Here is an 11,404-nt window from a genome sequence, read left to right on the forward strand (position 1 = left end):
TCTTACCTCTCCCTGTGTTGACACTAGTTGAGGCTCTATCAACGCTCATCTAACCTGGACAACGCCTTTGCCTCGGTCACAAAGCTGCACTCAGACACTCTGCTGCTCAACGTCTTCAGAGACATGGTCATCCTGTTCAGAGCTGACTGCTCCATCTGCCTCTATAGCATCGAGAGGAGGAATGACGGGTGGGCTCTTTTGTACACACATTGCATTGCCAGTCTGAATTTTAAAACGTCATAGCATTCAGTGCATGTATATGACATATATGACAGGATAATTTGTTTATATTATGCCAGTTTTCTTCCGACTTTGTCTTTTTCTTTTTTGCTTGGAAGATACTGGTTTGTGTTTTCCATAACTTGTAATATTAGGGGTGATGTGCCCCGTTGCTTCCACAACCTATATGTTTATCCACAGTAGTGGCAGATTTTCAACATGAGGATTGGCTAAAATTCTTCACATCTAAGATCCCACACTTTGACTACTCAAAACAAATGCTAGCACTATTTAAAGCTGACGGTATCTTTACTCAAACTGGATGCTGTTCTGCACATTCAGCATAGTTTCCTCCTTTCACACACTCCAAGACCAGGGGAATCCCTGGCACCACTTGTCAAAATAGTGTTAGGTAATAGTGTTACTCAGCTGCATTTTCCCTTGGGAAAAAAGGCTTTCAGTTAAAGCTACTGATCACATGACAGAACTAGGCCTCAGCTTTACGTCTGACATCGTTTGTCTGGACATCCTCAGAACTTTAAAACATTGTCTAAACTGTAATTTCATGAAAAGATTGGTGCTTAGTTCAGTAGTTTTAGTCACGTTTAATTTTATTTCAATGATTTTCCAGTCATGTTCATTGAGTAAATTTAATCAAGAAACCAACTTGAATAAAATATTTCAGTTTCCTACATCCTCAATTCAGTCAAAGAAAATGAGATTCTCCTCCACCTCTCAAACGTCAGGCACCTTATAGTTAAAATAGTCCTCCAAGTCTTTGTTTTATTGTCTTCCTCATGGATTGTGTGTTTTTACTTTTAAAGTCACGATTCTGACTCTCATTGTTTGTACTTATACTTGACATTCCAGTCCCAACCCGTCAGCCAGCGTGGAGCTGCTGCAGGAGGTGTCCATGTCTCGCTACATCCCTCACCCGGCCCTCGTGGTCTCTGTCACACTCACATCTGTGCGCACGGAGACTGGCATCACATTGAAAGCCCCGCAGCAGGTAACACAGGAGCGGTTACACACACATCACACACACATGGACCAAGTTTCTATGGGTTGCATGTTCATTCCTTCATGTTTTCTGTGTGTGTCCATTACAGGCCTGCATGGCAGAAAGCATCATGTTGAATCTGGCTGGCCAGTTGATCATGCTACAGAGGGACCGGTCAGGACCACAGGTACGAGAGAAGGAGACACCTGCCAATAACAAGAAGCTGGTGAGTTTCATTTTAACATTTCAACCACTTTCACTTGTATTCAGAAATTGCATGTGAGATCCTTGATATCATTTGTTAGGGATTCCCTGTAACAGCTTCTCTTTCTCCCACAGCTTCCATTTTGTCCTCCTGTGGTGTTGGCCCAGTGTGTGGAGAATGTGTGGACCACCTGTCGCTCCAACAGGAAGAAGCGCCACCTGCTAGAGGCCCTGTGGTTGTCATGCGGTGAAGCAGGCATGAAAGTCTGGCTGCCGCTGTTCCCCAGAGACCACCGCAAGCCCCACTCCTTCCTCTCCAGACGCATCATGCTGCCCTTCCACATCAACATCTACCCTCTGGCTGTGCTGTTTGAGGATGCCCTGGTACTGGGGGCAACCAATGAGACTGTGCTCTATGATGGGCTGCAGGGATCCTCAGAGCCACTGGAGGCAGTGTTCCCCTACTGCACCGTAGAGAGGACCTCCCAGATCTACCTCCACCACATCCTTAGGCAGCTGCTGGTTCGCAACCTGGGTGAACAGGTATGTGGAGCCTCCTGTCTCATCATGTCAGCTTGTTAAAGGAGCAGGGGTGATACCAGAAAATCAAAACAAACGCACAGCTTATACACAATCTGCACATAAACTGATCCAATCTTTCCACTCACACAGGCTTTGATGCTGGCTCAGTCATGTGCCTCACTCCCCTACTTCCCCCACGTCATGGAGCTGATGGTGCACGTGGTTCTGGAAGAAGAGGCAACATCGCGAGAGCCCATCCCCGACCCTCTGCTGCCCACCGTGGCCAAGTTCATCACAGAGTTCCCCCTCTTTCTTCAGACCATCGTCCACTGCGCCAGGAAGACGGAGTACGCCCTGTGGAACTACCTGTTTGCTGCTGTGGGAAACCCCAAAGATCTGTTTGAGGAGTGTCTCATGGCTCAAGACCTGGACACAGCAGCCTCTTATCTGATTATACTGCAGGTATTGACTCTACCTACTGTATTATACTCGACATTATTATACTGCAGTTTGCTTTTCACAACATAAAGCAGAGATTATCAAACATTCTCAGTCTAGGAGAGAAATATGAAAACCGAGTCTCGTTCATAATCCCACCACAACTAAAATCACCGTGTGCACCGGACTGAAGCTGTGTAGGATGTCATGTCTGTATCTTTCTCTCTTCCCTCCCTGTAAAGAACATGGAGGTTCCAGCAGTGAGCAGACAGCACGCCACTCTTCTCTTCAACACGGCGCTGGAGCAGGGAAAGTGGGACCTCTGCCGGCACATGATCCGATTCCTCAAAGCCATTGGCTCAGGGGAGATGGAGACTCCACCCCCAACACCCACAACTCAGGTGAGCAAGTTCAAATCATCTTTTCTTTGACCGTGGCTACAGAAGTCACTCATAATAATTTTTTATTAAATGTTCAGAGTTGTCATCTCAACAAAGTTTTGCAGTTGAAACTTGGCCATGTCCACTTTCAGGCAAATGAATCTGAAAAACCTATTTACAGATGTCTTCATCTATCTGCATTGTTTAAATAAGCCTTTTCTGCCTTTTCTGGTGCTGTTTTCAGCCATTTTTAACATATTAGTGTTAAAGTGTGTTTTTAAAAAATCTGCCTTATGTAGCTTAGTGTGGATGGAAGGCCAACAAATAGTCTTGAAATAATATAGTAGAACATCAGTGTTTAATTTGTTATCCATTTGAAATGAAACCCCCTGCTGTAAGACCACTACACATATATTCATCAATAATGTTCACATCATAACAACACAAGAAGTGTTTTGACATTTAATAACAATTCAGCACAAACACATGACTCATGGAAACACAGCACAAGTAGCTACCAACTTATTTTGTTGTGAGTAGTTGGTATGTGTAGTTAGCTTAGTGTCCCCAAACACTTTACTGTAAACTTGATGATTACTTAATTATGTGTATCCCTGGATCAGGAACCCAGCTCAACTGGAGGGTTTGAGTTCTTCAGAAATCGCAGCATTAGTTTGTCTCAGTCGGCCGACTCCATCACTACAGGGAAGTTCAACCTGCAGAAGACCTTCAGTATGCCGGCTGGACCCTCTTCTAAAGGGTAAGGACACACACACACACACACACACACCCATACTTGTACTTCTGACCCTAACCTTAACCTAAACCTAATTCTAACCATAACTCTAAAACCAAGTCTTAACCCTCAAAATGTGATTTGAAGGTGTCTCAAAGAGTGAGGACCGGCCAAAATGTCCTCACTTTCCCAAAATGTCCTCACTCTGTTAGTAAAATACTTTTTTTGGTCCTTACTATGCAGCAAGTACAAGTACACACACACACACACTGCTACACTACTTTTTTGTTTTGATCAATATGTCCTCTACTGTAACATCTGAACGTTTTCTCTGTCTCTCCTTCTCCCTGCCTCCCAACAGTCGGGACGTGGAGTGTGCGGAGAACATGTATATCGATATGATGCTCTGGCGCCACGCCCGCCACCTCCTGGAGCAGGTGCGCCTTCGCGACCTGGGATGCTTCTCGGCACAGCTGGGCTTTGAACTCATCGGCTGGTTGTGTCGCGAACGAAACCGCGTGGCCCACGTTGACGATTTTGTTTCGGCGTTGAAGAGACTCCATAAGGATTTTCTCTGGCCGTTCCCTGTTATTCCAGTGGGAAGCCTCAGCTCGCCTCTGAAGAACGGACGGTGTCGCACAGGTGAGTGATAAAATCCAGGTAACATGAACTACTACTTCAGTAACTACTGAAAGCTTAGCACTTCAAACCTTGAAATTAGGCTTTTTAGCAGCAGATGTACATTCATTTGGTCGTGAGCTCTAAAGGACACAGCGAGGAATCCTTAGAATTTCACCATTATTGTAAATACTATATGTGAACTAATAAGGACGTTAATAACAATAACATGAGAAAAGTTTCTTTAGCCCCAGTTCACACATTAATTAAATGTTAAGTTGCATTTTACAACACTTTTGAGTTAATGCCAATATTTCATGCTGTTTTTCTGTCCCTGCTCTAAGTGCTGAGCACACGGCTGTTGAAGTCACAGTCAGCTGACAGCCTGTTGAACAGCGACATGGACACAGCCCCCCCTCAGGCAGCTCCCACCAACCAAAACTGGCTGGACAGGCTTGAGCAAAGGGCCAAAGACATGGACACGGCCTCGTCTGCTCACTCCAACCAGCACTCACCACAGACACATGACGCCTTCCTGTCACTGCTCACCAACAAAGGTAACAAGGCCCAGACCAGTAAACTCTGTCCTCGACCTGAGGGACTCTGCAAAGGTTCAGTCACAGATCAGATTTTTTCTTTTTAACTTGTGTTGTCTGTTATTTTAATCACTGAATTGGCTTCTTTCACTTCTCGTTCCTCTAGTGGAGGAGTACAGCATCGGCTCAGCCACAGACCTGACAGAGACCAGCTCAGTGGTGGATGGTGATTGGACAATGGTCGACGAGAACTCCTCAACCCTAAGTCTGAGCCAGGCCGAGCTGGAGCACATCTCCATGGAGCTGGCCAACAAGGGCCCGCACAAGTCGCAGGTGCAGCTCAGGTGGGTTCACTGTCTTTGTTTTGTCTTTGATTTAATTCATCATGAATCCAGAGCCAGTCGTTTTGACGGCTGTGCCTCTCTGCGTCCTTCAGGTACCTCCTCCATGTGTTCATGGAGGCTGGCTGTCTGGAGTGGTGCGTAGTGATTGGTTTGATCTTGCGGGACGCAAACGTGATCAAGCAGGTGATCGGCTTCTTGGACAGCCCAGAGGTTCCCCAGGAAACTGTGCAGAGTGTCCGAAACGGCTTATTGGCTGTCGACACATGGGCCTCCACTGACTGGTGGGTATTGTGTGGCCTGTTCAGATGTGTATTTGTTGCTCGTGTTTATCTCTGTCAGTTGTGTTAATTGAACTTTGTTAGTAGAACAAATGTTAGTTTCTCGACGAGTTAAAGTAATTTTCAGATCCTTTTTTTTAAATGTGATTAATGTTATTGTACCAGTTAAGGCTGATGTCATTACAGACATATAAATAGCAGACTAAAATTGTGAATGCTTTCATTGTGTTATGTGTAATGTAGGTTAATGTAATGTCATGGTGAAGAGTGTGTGTATACAGTCATGTCATGCTAACTTTTTGTCTGTACCGATTCGTCCTTTTCCAGCCTGGGATACAAACCATTTCTCAACCTGATCCAGCCGCAGCTGCAGCAGCTGATGGACTCATCCCCCGAGCAGGTGCAGCCCGAAGCGTTCCAGCCCACCAGCCAGAGCTCCAAACTGGGCGGCTCTGAAGGGCTGGGCGGTGCTGCGGTGCCCCGACCCGAGGACAGCAGAGGAGTGGCGGCTCCTCTGGGCCTGGCCCTACCCTCCCTCGAACCTGCAGGAGGTTTTTCTCGTCCCCCCTCTGAGGACTGTCCTCCTGAGCAGACAGAGGAGCAGGGAGAGGAGGAGGGAGCCTACGACTGCACCTTGTCCTGAAGCCAGGGGCCTCCTCTGGACCCTAACCTGTGAACTTTGGCCCCCTGGAGGGAAAGAGAGGAGGAACAGCAGCAAAAGCAGTGGCTGACTGGAAATAGACTTTATTTTTGAGTGTGTGTGCAGGTGTGTGTGTGTGTGTGTGTGTGTGTGTGTGTGTGTGTGCACAGAAAGTACCTCTCCTGCAGGTTCTTACAGTCAGTATTATCCACTCTTAAGATTTGCCCTTTGTGTCAACTAGAGCCCCTGTGGCTAGCGAGCTAGCAAGACAGCAAACAGTCCGACTGGCACAAAGACATCACAGCACAACCAGAGACAGGGTCCAGTGTGACAGCTCCTGTCTAACAGGCCTCGCTTTACCAAAATGCCCTGATAGAAAAATGTCACCTGTGTCAGACTGTTGTGGTGTTTGGAAGCTGTAGACCAGCAGAGGAAGGCACCATGCCTTCTATTCCAAAAAAAAAAAAAAAACCCAGATGTTTTGTGTGTAATTGTTCTTAGGCAATTGGAGACTGAAACATTTCCCCCACCCCCGGAAAAAAAGCTCCATTGTTTCCTTTGGTTAATACAAACAGTGCAAGAATCAGTTCAAAGACAAAAAAAATAAACCTGAGTGTATTTGATCACAGTATCATGCTACGTTGCTAGGCATAATGTAGAACAAAGCTGGAGTCATGAACCATTTACAAGATGCTCTCAAGTGTGTCTGAGCGTACAGTAAGTGTGCAGTTCTGTTTGTGTGCACAAGAGGTGTTTCATACTTTCATACCTCATATGATTTAAAAATATTTTGTGATACCTTTTTCAATAATGTAACAGTGTACAAGATAACATTATTTTTCTATCACTTACACCTTGTCCCTCTTGAGTCTTCTTGTAAAAAAAAAAAACTCATGGTATGAGTTCAGTGTAATTATGGATAAGTGATGACCTTCAGATTTGTAAGGAAACGGTCTCTTAGAGAAGAATCCACCATTGTGTGTACAGACTAGTTTCTTACCACTGATCAGTACCTCTGTTCATGTACTTTTCATGCACCAACACACCGACCTTGCTGAAGTCCGGGCCCAAAAGTGTCTTGAGAGGAGGAGTCTGAGCCAAAATCAGCTGTCTGCTCTTCTCCAAGCAAAGCAGATCAGTGTTCATGAGATGAGCAGAGTTACAGCTGTAGAGGGATGAAGTTCTTGGGTAAAATACATGCTATAAAAACCAAATCATATAATACTTTATCCAGCTTTTAAAAGACGCATCGGGGTTTCAGTCTGTCTGAGAGTTTCAGAATGTGTTTCCTGTCGAGGCAGATGATGAATATTGTGTTATTTAAGCCATCCCGCTCTGATTTTGTATCTACCCCTTGTTGCAAGAGCACCATGTGATTCTCTTGTCGGTGACGCATCAGTATCGTTCTGAAAAAGAGGATGACACTGATGTCATCGTCGCCTTGGCTGTGGTTGTGTAATGGAAGAGCTGTTGCGTAATTTAACCTGATAAGAACTTAACATTTCGTCCAGTCCGACATCCATATCACGCCCCTGAACCGCTTGAGACAATGATTCCTGATTTCACTGCATGCGTTTGTGTGCTTCTGTGTGGATTTCTGAATGCGTGTACCACATTGTATTGATAATGTGTTGACTTGTCTGGTGACTTTCATCACATGGAATTGATTTTATTGTATTAGTCATCATCATTAACATTATTTATTGGCATTATAGCTGAATGATCATTGTTGAGTTGATACCCGGAGATGTGCTTGGTTTGTTTTTATGACTGATAACAAATTTTTCCCCTTTTTAGTTAATCAAAAAGTCATGTATTGGCTCTCTACCATAAGCACTCAAAGGTTTATTCACAGATATGTCAGTATTATGTTGTGCAATGTATTGAAATGTTACTCAGCTTTATTTTTTATGTTCACTACTTCTTTTCTGTTTTTATTCCCCCCCCCCTCCCTCCATCTGCTTGCTTTTACGTTTCACAATAGACCAAATCATATTTTATAGATACTTTTTTGCTCTCTTGTCAGTGCGTACAAGATGAGTTGGGTGTGGTATCTGTTGAAATTTAGATTCTTAAATGGTTCCTGTTTTTATGAATTGTCTGTATTGTCAGAACACTCTCTATTCACAAAAGGGCAAAATGACTTTGCGGCACAGTGCTGCTGTCGCTGATGTACTGTTGTCACTCTCTGTAAATTCCGCTGCACCCTCGTTCCAGTGGGCCCGTCTCCACTCTGAACAAGCCTACAGCTACACTACGCTGCTCCGCTGTAAGCTTTACATGACTTGAAAACGGTAACTTGATGAACCAAAGACTTTTACGTCCAGAGGCCTTCTGTTCGATTGAGCGCTTGAGTCATTATGCAGAGGGAACAAAACCTCACACACACACACACACACACACACTACCCCTCCCTCTCATTAAAAACATAACCATCAATGCTCAAATTAATGCTGACAGCATATGAGGCAATTTCCTACGGAAATGAATTTTGCAAATATTTTATGGTTTCCTTCTCTGCAGGCAAGGAGCGGTCAGTCAGGTGTGTCTCGTGGTACTCTGGTGGACAGCGCTCCCTCCCTCCTGTGTACAGTTTAAAAGTATTGCCTGTTTCCTGACTCAGAGTAAAGTTTTATTTCTGGGGCAGGAGCAGCAGACATCCTCAATGCAGTGTAAAGATACTCTCTTGTACATTTGCCTTTTCTACTCATGTTTGGTTTTCTACTTCATTTTTTTTCCTTGTACATAAAAACCAATAAATTATTTTTAAAAATGGTTAGTTTGCCTCATTGGGAACAATTAAACCAGAGAATTGCTGTTACTAAGTACACCCACTGACATGACGTGTGTTGTAAACAGAAGGCAATGCAAACAATGTTAATGGAATAAGCATTTTAATTGCTGTACAGTTGCTAATTTAATTCAAGCTTTTTGCATAATGTAAAATCATCCCATCCATTCAAGAGATGGAGACCCTGTTAACCAGATCGATCCCAATAATCCCAGTCACAACAGTCATATCAGTCACTTAATTCCAACAGACAAATATGCATTTAAAAAAGCAAAAAAAAAAACAAACAAAACAGCAGTTCAGAGGAGAAACTTAACTGTTACAGTCACATCAATCACAAAAAAAATGATCAGCGTTGTTTAAAAAAACTCATCTTGATTTAACTCACAACAAATGAACTTCTAAAATAAATGGACATGAGTGAAGAGTCAAGATAGTGAAAAATAAACAGCTTAGGTAAAAATAACAAAACCGTTAAATTAAAAAAAAAAAAAACCCTTCAACAAAAGGCATTAAGACATTCTAGCATGTATGCTGGAATAGATTTCCATTCACCTTTATTTCCTAAGCTGCTATGGACATGTGTGTGAATGATTGTTAGATTTTTTTTTTTTTTTTTTCCTTGACTGACTGTTAGATGTGATGAAGATAAAGCTACGTCCAACAACAAAAACACACTGTGCAGCGCTTGCTCAGCTTCTCAGTCTAAACTGAGTCACATGAATACATTAGATTCTGTCACAAAGTAATAAGTGAAATTCACTTTATCCTAAAAGTTATTTCTTATGTTTAATGTTTAGTTGTCTAGCAGTGGTCGGTGTACGCTGTAGTCTTAACAGGGGCAGCACCAACAGCGTAGGGTGAGCCATTTCACAGCATTTACGTCAAACGTCTCCCTCCTCCATCCCACCTATATTCTTACTTCTTCGTTAACGATCATCCCATTTAATGGCGTAACTATGAACAAAAATCCAAGTACAATGGTCACATTTCTGCCACAACGTCAAATGGTCAGTAACTATGGTTGCTTTTGAAGCAAAACTGCAATTCACCATTTGACAGATTTTTAGAAAAATATTAAAATACATTTGTTAATAAAGCTTTTTTTTTCTCCCGTAGACACCCTTTCTATATAACAGAATAGATGCATCTTCTGTCACTTAAAATCAGTTTCCACTGATCCACTGCACTATACAGCCAGATATGTACACACACTCACACAGAGCGGGGAGGATGTGTGTTCGCTGGAGGTCCTTTTCGAATACATGGTTTACTTCAGCAGTAAAGACTTGAACGTCAGCTCGTTATTTTCAGGTGCCTCCTCGTTAGATGTTAACTCCAAGGACAACAGATAAAAGGCCGTCTTTAAAAAGTCTGACATGTCTGAGAAACACATCAGTTCCTGCTCCATCATCCACCCTGTTAACTGATGAACCGTCACATACTGACAGACTACGTAATTTAAAAAAAAAAAAAAAAATGCATTTTAAACCTCAGAGGGTGAGCTAGATGATCTTGATCACAGTGCAGGACACACCTGGCCAGCTGTGCGGTGTGAGGAAGAAACACTAATCAGGCCTGATCAGTCTGTCTGTGTTTCTGTTTCTGCTGCAGTAAAAGTTGACTCCATTACTAACAGCTGTGGAGCAGCACATCTGGTACAGAGGCAAAATTATTAAAAATATTAAAAGGACCATACTGGTGTTTTTTGTTTTTTGTTTTGTCCCCATGTTTTAGCACATTTAGATAACAGCTAATTTTCTCCATTTATTTTTTTAGCAGGCTGTTGATCACTGTTTATTTCCATAACATATGAAAATCAAACTGTATGAAACATGTTTCAATGTCAATCATGCTTCAATAATCCAACATGTGAACATCATGCATTTACTTGGCAATATGTATAATTTGTGGTAAAGGATACATTTAAAAAAAAAAAAAAAAAAAAAAAAAACACAGCTATGGTCCTTTTGAATGAGCAAAAATACCTAGATGAGAAGTGCAACATATCTTTATCAAAATCTCCAACAATTTCAAATTCATAACAGCAGGTATTTGATAGTTTTAATGTTTTTCTTTTTAAGGGACAGGTCATTACACTGCAGTCAGCTGGTAAGATCATCTGGCTTTTGACAAAAACACTTTCACCCTAACGTCCATTCAGTAGCTTTTGTGGAGCTTTCAATCATTTGACATGATATTCCTCAGCAGATGTAGATTGTTGTGCTCGAATTTCCATTTTTCTTGAGCTCCTTTAAAGACTTCTTGTCCGTGTTTGAAAGGTCATTCTTCACCATGGACACAGCTGGAAGAATGAACTTTCACGTCTGAATTTCAGCTTTTAACCCAACGTGAACAAGAGGCCTTAGAAGAGCGAGGAAAAAGATGGAAATTTTAACAGAAAGGAGGATTGTGTGAAAGGACTGAAAGCTCCAGAGAAGCTACTGAGTGAACCTTGTGATGATGTTTGTGTCAACTGCTGTTTCCAAGGTTAAGAATTAACTTTCGGTTTCATCATATGCCTGATCTGGCCGCCAACTGTGTTACTTGCTGTGATTTTCTGAGCCGTTACACAAAATGCATAAAAGAAAGAGCATAGTCAGGCAATTTGGAAACAAATTGCCCGCTGCTGTTGAAGGCTGCAATGGATTTGAAGAAATGCTGTACAGTGTGGCACTTGATAACCTTTAAGACCAGT

At 42.8% G+C, this 11,404-nt stretch overlaps 1 protein-coding gene across 1 annotated transcript in view; it reads left to right on the plus strand.

The window, feature by feature from the left end:
- ric1 (RIC1 homolog, RAB6A GEF complex partner 1) overlaps positions 1-6,805 on the plus strand; it is a 33,628-nt gene extending 26,823 nt beyond the window's left edge. The window contains exons 16-27 of the mRNA XM_071465843.1: positions 28-188; positions 1,090-1,228; positions 1,329-1,445; positions 1,559-1,966; positions 2,096-2,407; positions 2,626-2,784; positions 3,387-3,523; positions 3,861-4,141; positions 4,462-4,674; positions 4,820-4,997; positions 5,090-5,278; positions 5,603-6,805. Coding sequence (XP_071321944.1) covers positions 28-188; positions 1,090-1,228; positions 1,329-1,445; positions 1,559-1,966; positions 2,096-2,407; positions 2,626-2,784; positions 3,387-3,523; positions 3,861-4,141; positions 4,462-4,674; positions 4,820-4,997; positions 5,090-5,278; positions 5,603-5,918 — 2,610 coding nt within the window. The 3' untranslated portion in view covers positions 5,919-6,805. The remainder of the gene's footprint in view (positions 1-27; positions 189-1,089; positions 1,229-1,328; positions 1,446-1,558; positions 1,967-2,095; positions 2,408-2,625; positions 2,785-3,386; positions 3,524-3,860; positions 4,142-4,461; positions 4,675-4,819; positions 4,998-5,089; positions 5,279-5,602) is intronic.
- Positions 6,806-11,404: the final 4,599 nt, after the last annotated feature.

This window comes from Trachinotus anak, unplaced genomic scaffold (genome assembly GCF_046630095.1).
Source record: "Trachinotus anak isolate AG129_WGS33_773 ecotype Australia unplaced genomic scaffold, CSIRO_AGI_Tana_v1 ptg000028l, whole genome shotgun sequence".
In the NCBI taxonomy this organism is placed as follows: domain Eukaryota; kingdom Metazoa; phylum Chordata; class Actinopteri; order Carangiformes; family Carangidae; genus Trachinotus; species Trachinotus anak.